Source organism: Thalassophryne amazonica, chromosome 17, assembly GCF_902500255.1.
Source record: "Thalassophryne amazonica chromosome 17, fThaAma1.1, whole genome shotgun sequence".
NCBI classification, from domain to species: domain Eukaryota; kingdom Metazoa; phylum Chordata; class Actinopteri; order Batrachoidiformes; family Batrachoididae; genus Thalassophryne; species Thalassophryne amazonica.
In genome coordinates, this window is record NC_047119.1 from 69140496 (window position 1) to 69161491 (window position 20996).

Below are 20996 nucleotides of genomic sequence, written 5' to 3' on the forward strand. Positions count from 1 at the left end.
AGCAAATCTGATAAGATGTAACACCACTTGCCTCAGTGCAACCACTTATATGATAGGGATTTCAACAGAGGACGTACAAGCGTGCCCAAGTGCTGCTCCATGGACTAGACTGAAGGGAAACGCAAAATATCATCACGTTAAATTGTCATCACAACGGCCATTCCCAATTTGCTTTTACGGGACAGGGAATAAAAATGTAGGTAAAATTAAGAAACGTCTGTGTACCCAAACGTATGTTTTATCAAATAATTTAAGCCTAACCAAAACATAATATGTGGATGGTACTTATCTTCATCACATTGGACGGGGATGTAATTATACAGGCTTCTGTCCATGGGGAACGGATGAATCATGTGCTTATGTTAGTAAGTTTTTGCTACCACCTGTAAATGGTACTCCGGTGTATGATGACATCTATTGGCTTTGTGGTTCCAGACTGTACATGAGTCTCCCACCAAATTGGGGTGGTGTGTGTGCACCTACCCAGGTGACTGACCATACATATGTGGTAGGACCTCCACAGAGAAGAATGGCAGCACCAGACGGAGGAGATTGATATACCCAGATGTGTTACCACATGATCACATGTGGGGCTCGGATGTACTAAAGGACCAAAAAATTGTGGTCTGTAGGAGATAAAATAGCACATTCATTGTTCCCCTGGATAGGAGTGGAAAAAAATTCATTAATGATTGAAACTCTGAATTATCGATTGGGTCTGTTCATGAATGTAACTAAAAAAATAGTAGCAGCTCAAAACACTGAAATAGATGCTTTACGTACCATGGTGATGCAAAATCGCATGGTTTTAGACTTGCTTACTGGTTCACAGGGAGGAGTTTGTGTTCTGCTGAACACAACATGCTGTACTTTCATCCCAGACTCCATTCATTCAGTGGATATGCAGGACGCATTGGAAGAGCTGAATAAACTTCGTGATGCAATGCATAAAGACACTCTAGCCATGAACCGGTGGAATCCCTGGTCCTGGTTGACTTCAGGACCATGTTGGCAGTTACTATTGAAAATGGTGTCAAATACATTTGTACAGTGTAATCTGGCCTTCCAACAAACTATGCCAAAAATATCAAGCATTGAAACAGTCAACAGTCAACAGTCTGTACTGAGAATTATGATGATATTGAAAAGCTCACAACTCCAGTTCAAGCTTGAACTGTTGACGTGATGAGTTAACACACTCTTAGCCTATGAAGCTTCAGCTGAAAAAGTAATAAGACAAGTGGTGTAGTCGAATAATACAGAAAAACGGTTCATTTATACCAGTCGGTAGGAGTGATGTATGGTGGTGGTGTGGTGATAACAGAATCTTTGACAGACTGCCACGAAATGTGTCAGGTTATTGTGCATTAATATCATTATTGTTACCCATGACCCCTGAAGACGTTACGACATATGCAGCCTCTCTTATTCCTGAGGATTGGCAGAAAGGCATAGCCAGACATAGAGTAAAAAGAGATTGGAAAGGAGTAGGAAATCCAACATATATTGACGCAATAGGAGTCCCCAGAGGAGTGCCTGACGAGTATAAACTGGTTGATCAAATAGCAGCTGGATTCAAATCTTCCATCTGTTGGTGGTGTTCAATTAATAAAAACGTGGACAGAATAAACTAAGTTAATAAACTAACTAACTAAGCTGGGTGATGCCTACTGTATGTTTAACAGGTGATAAACAGGTGGGAAATGTTAAGGATTTTATATATATATATATATGTTATCACTGTTAAACATTTGTACCTTTTGTCTTCTTTCTGATGAGAACGGTGTTGTGCTGTTTGCACTTAACCCCGAGAATGTACGTGTTATTCAACCTTGTTTTAGCATGCTGGGGTCAATCTGAACTGGGAATGAGAAGCTGGATGTACTTATTATTATTATTACACAACTTGTTTTCGTAGCCGCTAACGACTGGGAGTAAAAGAACTGAAGGTTGAATTTTGACTGATTGTGATGTGATGCTTAGTGTTCCAGGCAGATGCAGAACAGCTGATAACTGCGAACGAGATGTGCTGACCTTCGACGATAAGAGTAAAAGAAAGAAACTGTTTTGCTTACAGCTGCACTTATTGACGTGTGTGTTTATGTTACGGGAAGAAACTTGTCTTGCGTCATTCCCCCCACCCTTAGGACAAGTTTTTGTTTATGTGATGAGGGATTCACTAATAAAAAGAGCGAAGCGCAGGCCAGACTTTAGTGTAGCCTTGGTGTACAGCCTGACTGCACTCCGCGCGTAAAATTTGACTTTCTGTCTCACTGGTGTTTCTTGACTCTGTCTTGTTAAAGGTTTTAAAAATGTTTGGAGGAGAAAATACCCAACACCTCTTTCGTCCCTTTTGCACTCTTGCTTCGCAGGCTATTCGGTGATAAAGCTCTTTCGTCAATTTCAATTTATTAATTTATACACCGCCATCTCACGACACAGTAACACAATTCACATAACATAATTTATGACAACACAAAGTAATTTAAAATCAAAAGGGCACAATAAAAAGGTAAAACACAGTAGAATAAAATAAATTATAAAGCAAACATTAAAACAATAGATTAATGATAAGACAGTCTAAAAAAGTGGGTCTTCAGTCTTGATTTAAAAGTTTCCATCATGTCAGACTGTCTGATAACTGCAGGTAGAGCGTTCCAAAGAGTAGGGCCATAGTAGGAGAAGGATCTATACCCCACAGATTTTTTATTCACCCTTGGAACACACAAAAGCCCTGCACCCTGCGAATGCAAGGGCCGCGCAGGTACGTAGGGCTTAATTAAGCAAGTCAGCCAGGTAGGAAGGAGCCAGTCCATAAACAATTTTATAGCCCAGCAACAGGACTTTAAAATCCGATCTGGCAGAAACTGGAAGCCAGTGAAGGGACACCAGAATGGGTGTAATGTGGTCAAACTTTCTACTTTGTGTCAAAAGTCTGGCAGCAGCATTCTGCACTAACTGAAGACCCTGAATGCTAGACTGCAGCAGACCAGAAAATAAAGCATTACACTAATCCAATCTGGAAGAAATAAATGCATGTATCAAAGTCTCAGCATCAGCCATAGACAGGATGGGATGAATCCTCGCTATGTTTCACAGATGGAAGAAGGCAGTCCTCGTAATATCTCTAATGTGGGGGCCAAAGGATAACTTAGGATCAAAAAGTACCCCAAGATTTCTCACTTTGTCCGTATGATGTATAACACACAAACCCAAATTAAGTGCCAACAGGTCAAATTGATGCCGATGTCTGGCTGGATCAAGAACCATCATTTCAGTCTTATCAGAATTTAAGAGTAGGAAGTTAGTAGACAGCCAACTTCTCACAGATATAAGGCAATCTTCTAAGGATTTTATACGGGTAAGATTACCAGCAGTTATCAGCATGTACAATTGAGTATCATCAGCACAGCAATGAAAGGCAATCCCATAATGCCGCAGAATATGCCCAATACGTGCTATATCAAGTGAGAAAAGCAAGGTGCCTAACACAGACCCCTGTGGAACCCCAAATTTCATTTCACCAAGGTCAGAGGTAGTTTTATTATACACAACACAATGAGAACGACTGGACAAGTATGACGTTAACCAAGCAAGAACACTTCCAGTAATCCCAAAGTAATTTTCCAGCCTATCAAGTAAAACACAATGATCCACAGTATCAAACGTAGCACTAAGATCTAAAAGCACTAAAACCATTGTGGTGTCCGAATCCATTGCACGCAGAAAATCATTCACCAGTTTGATAAGCGCCGTCTCTGTGGAGTGATGTTTTCTAAAAGCAGACTGCAGTGGCTCAGAGAGATCATTCTCAGTAAGATGGTCCACAAGCTGCCGTGAAACCACTTTTTCCAAAATTTTAGAGCAGAATGACAGATTTGATATCGGCCTGTAATTATACAGTACACCAGGGTCATTTCTTAAGCAATGGTTTATTCACTGCAGGTTTAAAACACCTAGGAACAGAACCAGAGGTTAATGAAAGATTAACAACTTCCAACACAGTCGGCCCAAGAGTGGGCCATAGGTCTTTAAACAATTTTGTTGGTATATGATCAAATACGCAGGTTGTGCTTTTTGTAGACGTCACAAGCTTCACCAGCGCATCTCGTGAAATAGTGTCAAATTCTGTAAATCTAGGTGTCACCTCATTAACACCACCCACCTCCACAGCAGAGTGCAATGATTGAGCCAAGGCATGTTGAGATATGCTCAATCTATTGTCTTCTATTTTCTTCTCAAAGTAATCCAAGAAGTCCTGAGCTACAAATGGATAATGACTAACAGGTGACCATCCATGGATAAGAAATGCTACCGTGTCAAACAAAAATTTTGAGTTGTGCTTGTTTTTATTGATCAAATCCGAATGGTAGGCCTGCTTTGTACTCCATAGTGCATGCTTATACTCTACGACTGCATCATGCCATGCAAGGTGGAACACCTCTAATTTGGAGCTATGCCACTTCCGTACCAGACTTCTAGCCTTCTGCCTGAGGTCCCGCAAGTAGCCACTGAACCAAGGCGACTGCATTTCGTCCACCTTTTCTCAACGAATTGTGACTTTTTTACTTTTTTCCCTTTGTTCAGGAATCGTCATGTGCCATGTGACTGGGCCATAGGGCATTGCATCTGCTGTTGTCAGTTTATGAGCCTTCACACTCCACCCCACCTCTGCCACTGTCCAGGACCACTACTGGCTGGGAACTAGGGTGGTGCTGCAGGATGGCATGAAGCTCCTTGAAGAAGGGACAAGATGTCATGTTTCATCCACTTCTTACATTGTGATCCTTCCCCTTTTTGTACTTGGCCTTGCAGTTCTTTATCTTGCTCCGACACTCACTGGCTTGCCAGCTTCTTGTACGCAAGTGTTACTGGTGCGGCAGCGAAGTCATCAAATACATTCTGATACATTCCAGCAAACTTGTTTTGCATTTCTTGGACTACAAAGAAAGAGGGGTTTCGCCTCCTCTATTGACCAGAATGAACCTGAAGTGGGTTCTTTCATAGTCATCACCAACTGCTACTAAAGACAAACAAGAGCTATACAAAGTTTGGGCAAAGGTAACTTTAGAATGCGGTGAAAGTTTGAGCAAATGACCCAAATGCTGACCTTGCAAACCCAAGAGTATGATATTATGATCCCAAAACTCACCGGATTCCGGCCACATTTATGCTCAGACCTCAGCAAATCTGACTCAAATGGACTGGATAGAAAAGAAGCATCTTAAATGCAAATAGCACTGTTCAGATTCAAAAAACAACCTCAAGTCAGATTTGACCTGAATGTGACTGGAGCTGGATTGCCAACCCCAATCTGAATGGGTTCTGAGAGGAACCTGGGACAAATGGACTAAATCCATACTCTTGCTGAATACAAAACTCTTCCAAAGATAAAGATAAATCTGTAAACCCTAAGCAGTTTCTGAGTGTCACATTTTTAGCTATTTTGGGCATTCCTGGTCCTCTACACAAAGACCTGTGTACAGTATTCTGTATTCAAGTTTTTGTCTCTGCATGTGGAACAAAATAATACACCAGGAGAAGAATATCAAATTTGAAACTCAAAGTATGTTGATGATCAACTGTAAAGAGATTACTGCAGTTACAGTAAGAAAGTTTGCAAAGATTTGATGTCACCATCAGTCAATCAAAACATCATATAAGAATGAGAAAATGTTCCACCTTGCAAAAGACCTGTCAAATTTAGTAATTACATTCACTCTATACGTCATCAGTCTCAGTGTCAGAATTCCTACCATCAGTCTGTAGTTGTAAACAACTGCATGGTCCCAAGTCTCTGGCTGGTTCTGATCCTCCACAGTTGTCTCCATGAGCTTCTACTTTCAGTGTTCTGTGTTCAGTGGAGTTGCTGGAAAGAAGCTCCTCTTCGCTGCTCTCATCTCTTCGGCTTTCATGAAGCTGTGATGACTGAGGTTTTTCTTCATCTTCACTCTTCACAGAGACAACAGTCAAAGGTAACTTAGTGACATCAGCCTCCTCCTTCCCACAAAGCTGATTTCCCTCCTGACTTACCCAGAGTTCCTCCTGTTCCACTTTAATGTTCGGAGGCTCTGAGTCCTGTGGGTCCCGAGTCTGGTTCCATTCCTGCTGATCAGGGAGGACGTCTTCTTTCAACAGCTGCTGCATGTCTGCAAATTATGAAGAACATTCATTATAATAAAAATAAAATGGCAGCAGTGTGTGTGTGTGTGTGTACACCCAGAATAAACATACATATTCATGACTGACAGAGATGGAGACAAGTCCATGAGGGAGTATAAAATCATCATCATCAGTGTCTTACACAAGGTCAGAACAGCAAATATACTAACTGCTCACACTGATGTGGAGCACGCACAAAGTGCAACATCAGATGTCATGATGCTGGTAACTCTACTAATCACCCACAAAGTTAGACTAGTGATGGCAATTGACGTTAAATGTATTCCTGGGACCAGAGCACCCGACACTGCCTCTCACCTTAGGGTGCTGATGTTGCACAAGAAGCCAAAGGAACACGACAATACCCACATAGTTATAGTCAGCGGCAATGATATTAGGATGAGACACTCAGAGGTCACAAAAATGGACATAGGCGGTGCTTGTGACCTCACCATAAAGATGTGTCAGCATCAATTAATAGCCCCTGGTCCCCTCCCCACCCGGGATAATGATGAGGCGTTTAGCAGGTTGACGTCAATGCATAGGTGGATGGTCCAATTTTGCAGACAGCAAGGCTTTAGTTTCATTGATGACTGCCCTTTTTTGGGGGGTCGCTGTGGCTTGCTAATGCCGGACGCCTTTCACCCTATCAAAGATGGTGCCACCATGTTATCTGCAAACATAGATAGGGTATTACAGGTAGGGCAACATTAGGACTCCACAGCAAGCCACAGAACAGGTGATTAGAGAACCTGGGGGGATTACAATTAATGTGGACAGGGAATCCATTAGCTGAGTGGGGAAATTAGTGCAGAAAGTCTACTATGGGTGACAGTGCAGTTTATGTGGCAGGGAAGGAAATTTGTCAAGTTGAAACTGTGGCCTGTTTCAATAGGCGTGCCCATAAAAAGCTTAGAGGGATAAGTTTTACAAACATAATATCAATTACTACATTGGATAACATTAAAACAGAGGATGCTCCACTGGCTGTTCCTGCAGCATCAAATATTCTGTGTCTGCTGCCTATGACCCGCGTGGAACTTCTTAAAGCATATATATATATATATATATATATATATATATATATATATATATAGAGCGAGAGAGAGAGAGCGAGCTGTGGAATCACCCCCAAATCCCAATAGTCCAACTGTCAACCCCAATGAGGCCCTTAGTTTCAGTCTCATTAACATTAAGATCACGGTCCTCAAAATCACCATTGATAACAACCTAATTATGAAATACCACTTAGATATGATTGGTTTATGTGATACCTGGCTTAAACCTGTTACCATCCTCCCCTTAAATGAAGCCTGCCCAGTGGCCTACACATCAATTCACATCCTTCGTGATACGAAGCAAGGCAGGGGTGTTGCTCTAATTTATAAATCTGGGTTTAGCTTACAAGCTGTTGGGGGTCTAAAATATACTTTGTTTCAACATATGACTCTCTGCTCTGCCCAGGATACTACATATAGCCAAGGTCAGAAGAATAAAAACCAACCATCTTATTTTGTCACCATATATAAGGCCCCTGGTCCCATATTCGGAATTTGGCAACCCGTGCAGATAACAGTCTGACTGTTGGTGACTTCAACATCCATGTAAATACTTCTTCTGACCCTTTCTGCAAATCATTCATGGACATTATAGATGTATTAGGTTTCCAGCAATGCATTCAGAGTTCGATACACATTAATGGAAACACGCTGGATTTGGTCCTCGTTCGTAGTATCTCTGTCATAAATATTGACATCATGCCTCTTGCATCAGTGGTCTCAGATCATACCATTATTACGTTTAGGCTTGTTTCCGTGTAGGCATGGGTATTAAAAACCGGTTCCTGTTAAGAATCTATAAGAAATGATTCGATCCCTGACATCAACAGCCTTTTTGCTTAATGATTCCTTTGTCGGTTCTTAAACTCAAATAAGGCTGGAGCAGCCATTGTTTTTTAGAGTGTATATCGCAGGGGTAGGCAACCTGTTCCAGAAAGAGCCATGAGGGTGCAGGTTTTCTTTGCAGCCACTCACTCCACCAGGTGATTTCACTGATTAACTGATTCCATCTGCTCAAAGTGATATTAATCAGTAAAATCACCTGGTGGAGTCAGCGGCTGCAAAGAAAACCTGCACCCTCATGGCTCTTTCTGGAACAGGTTGCCTACCCCTGGTATATCGGGAAAATGATTTTTTTTCCCTCTACGTTGATTACAGGCCCCCCGTTTCTGAGAAGCTGCGAAGTGAAGCAGTGGGTAGCAACGCAAGCAGAGGGTCTGCAATTTCTTCATTAATCTCAAAGCCATTTAAAGATGTCATACGTGAGTCACCTTGGTGCTGATTAAAGTCACTAACCGGGACTCTTGTCTTGTTGCAGGCAAGAAACAACAATTGTCCTCTGTTCCAAACTGGAGTTTAGCACACGTGATGGCTCTGTGACATGAGTTGGACCTGCATCACCGGTTCATAAACTGAAGCTCAGGTAAAGGAAATAATATTATTATTATTAATAATAATAATAATAATATCTGTTTTGTGGGACTAACTGCAGAGCTCCAAACACTGCGCGGCTCTCTGTCGAGTAAAGTTAGAAACAGATTTCCTTCAGAATTAATAACTTCAAAGTGAGTCGCCCTTTTAAATGAAATGACACCTCTTTCCAAACATTGTTATATAGACAACAAACTACAACTGACCAAACTGTTTGTTTTTTTTTTTCACCCAAAATGAGACACTGATGTTGAATTGCAGTGCAGCCAGAGATGAGCTCTTGCTCAGCTCAGGGACTATGGAGTTAAAATTGTCTCAATGCGTGAAAGGAAATGGTTTTGACAAAAACTACAGATTTTGTTTATTTCTATTTACAGTAGTGTTTAGAATAATAGTAGTGCTATGTGACCAAAAAAAATAATCCAGGTTTTGAGTATATTTCTTATTGTTACATGGGAAACAAGGTACCAGTAGATTCAGTAGATTCTCACAAATCCAACAAGACCAAGCATTCATGATATGCACACTCTTAAGGCTATGAAATTGGGCTATTAGTAAAAAAAAATAAAAAATAGAAAAGGGGGTGTTCACAATAATAGTAGCATCTGCTGATGACGCTACAAACTCAAAACTATTATGTTCAAACTGCTTTTTTAGCAATCCTGTGAATCACTAAACTAGTATTTAGTTGTATAACCACAGTTTTTCATGATTTCTTCACATCTGCGAGGCATTAATTTTGTTGATTTGGAACCAAGACTTTGCTCGTTTACTAGTGTGCTTGGGGTCATTGTCTTGTTGAAACACCCATTTCAAGGGCATGTCCTCTTCAGCATAAGGCAACATGACCTCTTCAAGTATTTTGACATATCCAAACTGATCCATGATACCTGGTATGCAATATATAGGCTCAACACCATAGTAGGAGAAACATGCCCATATCATGATGCTTGCACCACCATGCTTCACTGTCTTCACTGTGAACTGTGGCTTGAATTCAGAGTTTGGGGGTCGTCTCACAAACTGTCTGCAGCCCTTGGACCCAAAAAGAACAATTTTACTCTCATCAGTCCACAAAATATTCCTCCATTTCTCTTTAGGCCAGTTGATGTGTTCTTTGGCAAATTGTAACCTCTTCTGCACGTCTTTTATTTAACAGAGGGACTTTGTGGGGGATTCTTGCAAATAAATTAGCTTCACACAGGCGTCTTCTAACTGTCACAGCACTTACAGGCAACTCCAGACTGTCTTTGATCATCCTGGAGCTGATCAATGGATGAGCCTTTGCCATTCTGTTTACTCTTCTATCCCCTTTGATGGTTGTTCTCTGTTTTCTTCCATGCATCTCTGTTTTTTTTGTCCATTTTAAAGCATTGGACATCATTGTAGATGAACAGCCTATAATTTTTTGCACCTGCGTATACATTTTCCCCTCTCCAATCAACTTTTTAATCAAACTACGCTGTTCTTCTGAACAGTGTCTTGAACATGCCATTTTCCTCAGGCTTTCAAAGAGAAAAGCATGTTCAACAGGTGCTGGCTTCATCCTTAAATAGGGACACCTGACCCTTTTCTACTTTTTTTACTAATAGCCCAATTTCATAGCCTTAAGAGTGTGCATATCATGAATGCTTGGTCTTGTTGGATTTGTGAGAATCTACTGGTACCTTGTTTCCCATGTAACAATAAGAAATATACTCAAAACCTGGATTAATCTTTTTAGTCACATAGCACTACTATTATTCTGAACACTACTGTATGTCCAGAGATCAAGGATCTAGTGACCAATTTCATATTTATGTACTTTAAGACTCAATAAAGTGTTGCTGACATAGAAAACCTGTAAAACTTACTTTTAGTACCCAGAAAATTCACAGGCGGTATTGATAAGGGAATCGATAAAGAACTGGATCAATAAGCGGATAATAATAACATCAATATCAATAAAATCTTATCAATACCCATCCCCATTGCCGTGTTTACTGGAACAAGAACCTTATTTATCATTGCGGCAACACATCAACTCCTCAAGTGCAACTGAACTTGGAGCCAGCCTGCCTGATATCTTAGCTTGATTGCTTGAGCGAGGTCAAATCTTGGATGAGTGCTAACCTATTAAATCTTAATGAATCCAAAATGGAGGTTATCCTATTTGGGGGGAGCACTTCCTCAGCCTGCTCTGCTGATGTCCTGGGTCCCCCGGGTTCAAACATTCACTCCTGTGTGAAGAACCTTGGGGTGATTTTTTTGACAGCCACTTTAAATTTGATAAGCAGGTCAGTGCTGTTGTTAAAACAAGTTTCTTCCAACTCCGTCTTCTCGCCAAGTCCAAGCAATATTTCTCTAGGATTGACCTTGAGAAGGTTATCCATGCATTTATCATATATAAGTAGACTAGATTATTCTAACTCTGTACATTTGCTTGGATCTTACTCCTCTAAACTGCCTCCAGCTTATTCAGAACACTGCTGCTCGTCTTCTTTCGGAAAAGAAAAACTCCGACCACATTACGCCCATCTTAGCTACTCTTCACTGGCTTCCGGTCCGCTAGTGGGTTGATTTAAACTTTTGTTTTTAAAGCCCTCAATGGCTTGGCCCCAGTGTATCTTTCAGAGATTCTTTTTACTTACATCCCAACCAGAGCCTTAAAGTGTACCTGTAGTGCATTTAAAAAAATAGTTATTTAAATAACCACTAGTAATACGAGTGACCCCGTCAGGTTACGCTGGTAATGAGTCTTCATCAAGTAAGCTCGAGTTCTAAGTCGTTGCTCTGTCTGCCAGGCATGGTCAGTGGCATGATGCCTCCTACATGGGCTGTTTGAGCCCCGGTAGTGACACACGATTGTTGATTTTTGTGACTAGCTGGGCTGCAGTGGACTGGCCGGGTGTCGTCACGTGTCATCCCCAAGTGAATGCGAAAGAAGAAGAACTAGAAGAAGTGGACTGGTCGGCCAGCACTGAGGAGATTCAGCACACCATGGACGCCATGGGAACTCAGGTCCAGAATCTCACTGCTCAGGTCACGCACTCTGACACAGCCATCGCTCAGCTTGCTAATGAATTCACACAGGCAGACACACGCATCACTCAGCTAACACAATTAGCCACACAACTCATGGATTCATCTGCGGGATCCACTCAGGGAGATTCATCCGTGCCGCAAGTAGTTCCCTCCTCCGCGAGCGCTTCGCCTTCTCCTGCGCCATTTATTGGCCATCAGGAACCATTTGCGGGATGTGTAGAAACCTGTGCAGCCTTTTTGATGCAATGTTCACTAGTGTTTTCTCAGCGTCTCTCGCAGTATGCCTCTGACAGCAGCCGCGTAGTTTATGTTCCTAATCTGTTGCACAGAGACGCACGTGCCCAGTGTTTAATTCTTTATCCGATTTTACCCGCGAGCTCCATCTCGTGTTTGATCACCCCACAAAGGCTTATACCATGGCGCAATGTCTCTTAGCTCTTCGTCCTGGCCGCCGGAGCATGGCGGAGTACTCGATCGATTTCCGCATTCTGCCGCGGAGGTGGGCTGGGATTCAGCCGCTCTCAGGAGCATTTTTGTTAAGGGACTCTCAGATCCATTAAAGTATGAATAGTAGTGCACAATGATCCAGAGAATCTTGACAAATTAATCTCCCTGGTAATCCGTTTGGACACAAGGCTGACAGAGGTGCCGGGAAAAGAGCAGTGGGTTCGACAGATCTTGCACCATTCCGGCTGCTCCCCGTGCTCGATCAGGGCCGTCTGCCCCACGCTCCACTGGGACTCTCCGCTCCAGCTCGCCAGCTCCCCCTACCAAAGAAGTGATGGAACCAGGCAGGGCCCAATTGACACCTGATCAGCGCGCTCTGAAACGCACACGCTCAGTGGGAAGAGGCCTGTTACCACGGGTGCTTACAATCCTCGGTTCCGCCCAGCATTTCTGCCAGTAAGAAAGTCTACCTTCCACCTGATCTGTCTCTGGTTCCGTCTGAATATCATGATCTTGCAGCGGTGTTTAGAAAGGATCGTGCTCTGTCACTCCATCTCCTCACAGACCTTATGACCTCACCACAGATCTCCTCCTGGGCCCTGAGATACCATCCAGCCATCTGTATAATCTCTTACGCCTGTAACAAGAGGCTATGGAGACTTACATCAGGGACTCGCTGGCGGCTGGGCTGATTCGGCCCTCGTATTCACCTGCGGGCGCAGGCTTCATTTTCGTGGGGAAAGAAAGATGGCACGTTGCATCAATTTCCGGGGGCTGAACGACATCATGGTCTGTAATCGGTACCCCCTCCCTTTGCTTGATTCTTCATTCAGCTGTCTGCATGGGGCTACCAAATTTACTAAATTGTACCTCAGGAATGCCTACCACCTGGTTCGAGTGCGGGAGGGAGACAAATGGAAGACCGTGTTCAATACATCAATCGGTCACTTCGAATACCTGGTGATGCCGTCTGACCTAACCAACATGCCGGCTGCCTTCCAGGCTCTTGTGAACAATGTCCTCCAAGAATTCCTAGATCAGTTCGTGTTTGTCTACCTCGACGACATAAGTTTTTTTTCTCCCGATTCCGAGTCTCACACCGGTCACGTCCATCAAGTACTCCAACGTCTCCTGGAGAACCGCCTTTTTGTAAAGGCAGAGAAATGCGAATTTAAGTGGGAAACCGTTTCTTTCCTCTGGTTTGTTATCTCACCGAACCAAACCCGACCAAAGTCACAGCAATTACTCAGTGACCTGTACCATCCACCCGTAAACAGTTACAACAGTTTTTAGGGTTCGCCAATTTTTATCAGCGATTCATCCGCGGGTACAGTCAGGTCGCAGCTCCTCTTACTACACTTACCTCCCCCAAGGTCACCTTCAGTTGGACTCCTGCTGCAGAATAAGCCTTCTGCACACTCAAACATCTCTTTTCCACCGCACCTATACTCACACAGCCAGACCCCGAGAAACAATTCTTTGTAGAAGTGGTCGCGTTAGGGATAGGTACATGCAATTATCATTTGATGTTTTCTGTGATAGTACTGAAAGAAGCACTTGCAGTATGGAGACACTGGCTGAAGGGAGCTGCAGTCCCTTTTGTGGTATGGACCGACCACAAGAACTTTGAGTTCATCAGATCTGCTAAACGGTTAAATCCTTATCAGGCCAGGTGGGCACTCTTTTTTGCCCAGTTTAACTTTACCATTACTTATAGACCAGGCAAACGTAATGGTAAACCTTGCGCTTTGTCAGGCTCTGTTCTTCCCCAGGCATCTGTGGTGGGAGCTCTGACCTGGGAGGTCGACAGGAAGGTCCAGGAGGCCCTAAAGACTCATCCTGATCTTGGTGGGGGTCCCCTGGTTCGCATCTTCGTGCTCCCCAAGGCCCGATCTGCTGTAATCCAATTCTACCACACATCTAAGTTGGCATGTCACCCTGGCATCCATAAGACAGTCAATTTGATCTGCCACCATTACTGGTGGCAGGCTGTCCAAAGTGATGTCCGTAGGTTTGTTTTAGCATGCACCATGGGTGCCAGGGGTAAGGTGCTCCACTGACCCCCTGCTGGGAAACTCCTGCCTCTTTCATCACCCAGCCATCCCTAGTCTCACATAGGGATGGACTTTGTGACTGGACAACCAGCCTCCCAGCAATACACAGTGATCCTGACCATCGTGGACAGCTTTTTCAAAGCGGCCCACTTTATCCCCTTAGAAAAACTGCCATCAGCCCAGGAGACCGCTCACCTCCTGGTCCATCGTGTCCTCCAGCTGCATGGCATTCCAACAGGCACTGTGTCGGACAGAGGACCGCAATTCACCCAGGTGTGGAGGTGCTTCTGTGAGGCCACCGGTGCCACCCCAGCGTGTCCTCTGGATTCCATCCGGAAACCAACAGCCAGACTGAAAGAGTGAACCAAGATCTAGAGAAAGTCCTGAGATGTGTGGCCTCTGAACACCCATTCGACTGGAGCTCGTTTCTTCCATGGGTCGATATGCCCATAATACCCAGATATCCTCTGTCACTGGCCTGTCGCCATTCAAAGCCTCAATTGGCTACCAGCAACTGCTCTTCCCAGAGCAAGAAGAGGAGCTTTCTGTACCCTCAGTCCAAGAACATCTGCAACAGTGCCAGCAGATATGGACGCGAGCTCAGTTGGCCCTGAAAGAAAGCCAGGAGAGAACTCGCCACGATGCAGACCGGAGGCAGACCATGGCCCCTGTCTACCAACCCGAGGAGGAGGTCTGGCTTTCATCCAGGGGCATTCTACTCCAAACTGAGTCTCCCAAACAGTCTCCAAGGTGTATTGGTCCTTTTGTCATTGACAACATTGTGAATCCTTCTGCCGTGCGGCTCCATCTTGAGAATACACCCTGTTTTCCATGTGTCCCGACTCAAGCCTGTTCACACCAATACTCTCTGCCCTCCCGGGCCTGCTCCTCCTCTAGCCCGGCTCGTCGACGGCCATCCAGCCCGGTCAGTCAATAAGATCCTGGACGTTCGATGAAAGGGCCGGGGTTACCAATACTTTGTGGACTGGGAGGCCTATGGACCCAAGAAGCGCTCCTGGGTGAAGAGGACCTTCACCCTTGACCCAGCTCTCCTCAAGGATTTTTACCATCGTCACCCTGACAAGGCTGGAATGTTGCCAGGAGGCACCCGTTGAGGGGGGAGGTGATGTGTTTTGCCCTGCCATGTCAGGTGTAATGACTTATTTTCTCCACCAGATGGGCCCTTCTGTTTTGTTCCTGTTGCATTTTCTGTTCTCCACTTGATGGCGTCCTTTAGTTTATCTGCACACCAGTTATCAGTTATGTTTGATTATGTAGAGACTATTTAAGTGCCAAGATTTAGTTTATTCTTTGCCAGATACTGCTGAAGACTCCCAGTCTGTTTTTCTGTGCCGTGTTAACCTTTTGCCTCGCCAGCCACTGAATCTTGCCAAACGCTCCAGAGGGAGATCAGAGAATTTATCCGACTGCTGCACTGTGACCTTGAATGCATCTCCAGCTGTGTGCTCTGACACCGAAGCACCCTGCAGTTATACGAAGGTCCTCCCCCTTGACTCTGCATTAGCACACACTGTTCGACTCCTCATGTTCCAGAACTATCCGGTATTGCCCCTGTGCAGACCTGGACTGGTACTGGCTACCGGTTCCACGCGTCTCTGTGGAAACCCATTGGCTCCTGGACCTAATCGCCACTTAAGTTCTGCTCTCTCTCTCTCTCTCTCTCTCTCTCTCTCTCTCTGTGTGTGTGTGTGGGATCCCACTCTCACATTCCTTAAGACAGTGACTGTGCTTTCATAAAGAACTATTCAAGAACTCTGCTAAAGAACTGCATAAACTTCGACACCAAACAATTAAGGAACGCTGCCCAGCTGCATCCTGTTCATCTTAATTGGAGCTGCGCTTCTACCGCAGTGCTTGACCCTTGATCATGGAAAACTCTGATGAACAATGGCTGAACAGTTACAGACATTCTGTGTTTGCTCCTATTCTGAACTGAGACTGTTTGTGGCAAGCATTACTAAGTGCGCTCCACTTACCTATTGTGTCTTCCTCCAGTTCCTGATTACTGAAGCCGTGTCCCACCTGGCCCCTGGTCTTTGTCCTTGCGTGTGCCTTCATTTCCGAAGACTGGCTCGGGATCCTGCAGCTCCCTATTTTTACAGCTAGGAGGCGGGCCACTCTCCATACTGCAGGAAACCCCCAGCGCAGCATTCTTATTTATATTATTTATTTTTTGTACTCCTGTGTCCAGCTCCATAGTCCCAACAGTTTGGTTCCACCCAAACCGCTAACCATAACAACTGCTTTCTTCCACCTGCAAAATATAGCGAAGATTCATCCCATCCTCTCTATGGCTGATGCAGAGACCCTGATTCATGCATTTGTCTTTTCTAGACTGGACTACTACAATGTTCTGTTTTCTGGTTTACTGCAGTCCAGCATTAGAGGTCTCCAAATGGTTCAAAATGCTGTTGCCAGACTCTTGTCAGAAAGCAGAAAGTTTGACCACATTAAACCCATTTTGGCATCTCTTCACTGGCTTCCTGTGTCTGTGAGATCACATTTTAAGGTTCTGCTATTAACCTATAAAATTATTCACAGACTAACACCTCCCCATTTGGCTGACCCAATTAAACCCTACATACAGACCTGGGGTCTGCGTTCTCAGGGTGCAGGACTACTTTGTGTCCCTAGGGTAAATAAAAAGTCTGCAGGCCACAGAGCCTTCTCTTATCATGGACCCGTTTTGTGTAAAGACTTTCAAGTCCAGAGTTAAGAGACATTTATTCTCCCTCTCTTATGGTTAGTATACTGGCATAGTATGGAACTATGCTTGCTATCCTTTCAAATTCATTTCATTAGCAACAGAACATGTCTCCATCTCAAATTCATCTAGCTAAATGCTGGGTCTGCTTGTGAAGCTTAGGGCTAGCGGCTGGCAATCACCTTAGTATTTTCTCTGCTTTTCTGTCGATTTACTGCTGACGAATTATAACTTAGGTGTGGTTTTTCGTTCAAGATAAAAGTGTTATTAGTAATAGAGCATGCATTTAACAGCGCCATCCTGAGAGGAGCAGACTGCCAGGGGATGGCACACAGGACCCAAGTCCCCCTCCACCATCTTCATCCTCAGGGGCTCCAGTAGCACTGACTGGTGCTAGCGTCGGCAGCTAACTGCAAATCACCAAAAGGTGAAAACAGAGCTTGACACAAAACTAGCAGCAAGACAATCGTGACCCAACAGGATGACTAACAACAAAACACACACCTGTTGTGTGTGTTGTGTGGTGCTTGTGGCCAAACATGATGGCGCCTGTGCTTGGCCTCGCCTTCGCAGCACACAGACACCATCTTGCTACTCCAAGGTGCAACTGGCAATTAGCGGTATCTTGTGATGGAAATAACAATCTGAATTTTAATTTTCATGGAAAACCGTGATATAAGGGAAGATTAGCATCCATGGGATTACAAAAGAGGCGGAGACGGAAATACTTTCATCAGCAACGTACAAGAATTTGACAAGAAACCCACATTAACACACATACAGGTTTGTTTGTTTTTTCTTTCAAATGTTCAAATTTAGTAATTATGCTAACTCTATGTGTCTGCAGTCTGTGTCAGAACTCTTACCATCAGTGTGTTGTAAATGACTGCATGGCCCTGAGCCTCTGGCTGGTTCTGATCCTCCACAGTCATCTACATGAGCTTCTACTTTCAGTGTTCTGTGTTCAGTCGAGTTGCTGGAAAGAAGCTCCACTTCGCTGCTCTCATCTCTTTGGCTTTGATGGAGTTGTGATGACTGTGGTTTTTCTTCATCTTCACTCTTCATAGAAACAACAGTCAAAGGGAACTCAATGACATCAGCCTCCTCCGGCCCACAAAGCTGATTTCCGTCCCGACTTACCCAGAGTTCCTCTTTAATGTTTGGAAGCTCTGAGTCCTGTGAGTCCGCAGACTGACTCCAATCCTGCTGTTCAGGGAGGACATCTTCTTTACTCACCAACATCTGCTGCATGTCTGCATGAATTTAAATGCATAAAATTACAACCAAAATTCATTCTAATAAAGATAAAATGGTATCGTGGTGTCTGTATGTGTGACTGATGTGTAGCCACAACAGCACCCCACCACCAGTATTTCAGCATGCGGTAGCAGCAAACTGAACCAGTGACTCAGAAATTATTAATAAACCGAACACTGTTTATAATCCGTAAGAATCATTTGCTAAATTTAATTCAACAGCCACAGCATTGCTTGTTGCAAATTTATTTGGGTTATTGATCACACTTTTTTTTTTTTTTTTTTTTTTTTTGCTGTTGGATTGGAGGGGAAGAGGGAGTGGCATATGACAACTGGAGGTCTTTGGAACTTGTTCTCTTTAACAGATCCTTGGGGACTATGTCAAATCAATTGTTACTCAGGAAGACTAAGATGAGAAGTATCACGTGCATAGTAAGGGAATGTCAGCTACAATATTTTGATCGCACTTTTCTCTCAGCCTGATCCAGCATGCAGAGTGTTGAGGAACCCAGTGGATGGAGAAAGCCAAGAAGACACCTGTATTTCACCTGGCTGTGGCAGATGGATCATTTAGTTTTTTTTGTTTTGTTTTTTTGTTTGTTTTTTTTAACATGTGGGTCATGGACCAGTTATCTGATGGTGGGCTTGCCATCCATGACCAAAGGTGGTCCCATAGTGAGGCGATGTGGTAGCATATGCACCAGAGCATGCTTCCAGACTTGATGTGAAGGACGTTGCCTGCAACACTAATAGGCTCAACATACTGCTATCACAAAACCAGAGACAGCACTGTTAATCAAGGATGCTTCTGAGAACAAACTTCCATCACAGCCTTGCCTTATTCCCTTCTCTGTGCACTTCCATATGTCCACTATTCAGGTTGAGAGCAACATCTGGGTATTAATCCTGGTAAGTTGCCAAGGAAAGGTTTTGTTGATATACAGAAAATAATTGATTTTATTAGCTGAAATAATGTTAATTGAAAATAATATTGCTGTGATTGATACATTCTGGGCACTAAAGATTAACTATTCTTTTTCTGCTCATAACCAGAGCTGATTTTACATGTGTACAACAAATTACTGATGTTGACCATGTTATGGTCAGTCAGTCCTGGTGCCAGGCACAGATTTGCAAGGGGGAGCCTTGCATTGCTCTGAGGGGGGCACATTTTTTTTTATACCAGAAGTGGAAATTCCTATTTAATCGGGGGTTTCTCCCCCAGGATATTTAAAAATTTGAGCTGTTGAATATGCTATTGAAGAGCAGTCTACTCATGTCTGACTCATGTGAACAAAGCGCAGGGCTGTCGCACAAGCACAGGCTGAACGCATGTGAGTGCAGTTTAAGTGCACCTCTAATATTGGGCGACTGTGCTGTGTGGGCCGCCTGAAGAGGAGGTACTGCTGGCCCACCACCACCAGATGGCACCCTGCCTGGAGTGCGGGCTTCAGGCACGAGAGGGCGCTGCCGCCACGGACACAGCCGGGGGTGACAGCTGTCACTCATCTCATGACAGCTGTCACCCATCAACACTTCATCATTCTACTCCATAAAACCCGGACGTCATCTCCACCTCGTTGCCGAGATATCATCGACCTGTGAAGGTAACAATCTCAGCCGTATAAATAACTGTCTAGTAAACTCATTTTTTGCAGCTGTTTTTTCCTGTGGAGTGCACTATCTGGAGATTGGCGTGACCGGCGACAGCTTCGCTTTACACCCCACCAGATAAGTGCTGTGCGACAGGAGCTGCACGAGTGTGGATGAGAGGTGGAGGTGGAATCTCCACCATTGCTGTTACTGGGTGTGCACACACCCACATCTTGTTGTTTCTGCTTCTTGCCAGCAGTACCAGATCCGACATTCGGAGACGGTGGCCACCTGGGGACTCTGGACTTGGCGGCTCCAGTATTCTCCGGGTTCGGTGGTGGAGGAAATCGTGTGGTTCCGGTTCTTCTCAGGACAGACGTCTTCTATCCTCGAGCCTGCCCACACGTCACCCTTGTGATTGACTGTCTGCAAAATTTCACATTCCTCTGTATTGTGGTTGTGCTCATTCACAACAGTAAAGTGTTCATATTCGACTCTTTCATTGTCCGTTCATTTACGCCCCCTGTTGTGGGTCCGTGTCACTACACTTTCCCAACAGACTGAACAGGATTTAAAAACTTCATGCACTATCTTTATATTTTTATTTTTAAACTTCAAAATTAAAATTGTTAGGGGGCCAAAGACAAAGCAGTGGAATTAACACAACAGACAAAGAAAGCAGTAAGGACAACAACGTTGAGCAGCTTAACCGTGCACAGAGAGAAACAGCTGAGTCTTGGCTAGGGATGCACCGAGCTACAATTTTTCACTTCCAATCCGATCCGGATACCTGAATTTGGATATCTGCCAATACCAATACTTTACCGATCAGATACAAGAGCTCTGTTTGTTTTAATATTATTATTATCATTATTGTTGATTTTATGAGGATTTTCTTAAAAAGGAGACCTGAAAGTTCAGATACAATTTGCCAGAAGATGTATCTAAGATGAAAGCCTAGATCTGATGTTTTGGTGAAACAATTAAGTACTTTTATTTTTTATAGACTTTTATAGCCTATAGATTTTAATGGAGACTTTTTTCCCTTTCAGCGAACAGAATCTTTGTTCGCCATCCTACTTGGCTGTACGCTGAGCTGGTGTTTTACAGCTTCGGGACAGTGAAGCGGAGAGAACACTGCGGAAGAGAGCTCTCTCCAACAGCCTGGCTTCAAAAACTCCCTCTATCCTCCTCCCGCTCAGCAGTAACAAGCAGAGAGCAAACAACAGCAGCTGACAGGATTCAC

At 44.0% G+C, this 20996-nt stretch overlaps 1 protein-coding gene across 3 annotated transcripts in view; it reads right to left on the reverse strand.

Annotated features, from left to right (window-relative positions):
• The window catches only part of LOC117529847 (zinc finger protein 239-like), a 55903-nt gene that overhangs the window by 15506 nt on the left and 19401 nt on the right, over positions 1 to 20996 (reverse strand). For 2 of the 3 annotated variants that reach the window (XM_034192720.1, XM_034192721.1), the window contains 3 exons: positions 18042 to 18154; positions 17768 to 17960; positions 5757 to 6149 (listed from right to left, as the gene is read on the reverse strand). In XM_034192720.1, the coding sequence (XP_034048611.1) occupies positions 5757 to 6149; positions 17768 to 17960; positions 18042 to 18154 (699 nt within the window). The remainder of the gene's footprint in view (positions 1 to 5756; positions 6150 to 17767; positions 17961 to 18041; positions 18155 to 20996) is intronic. The other variant, XM_034192722.1, reaches the window with a different exon arrangement.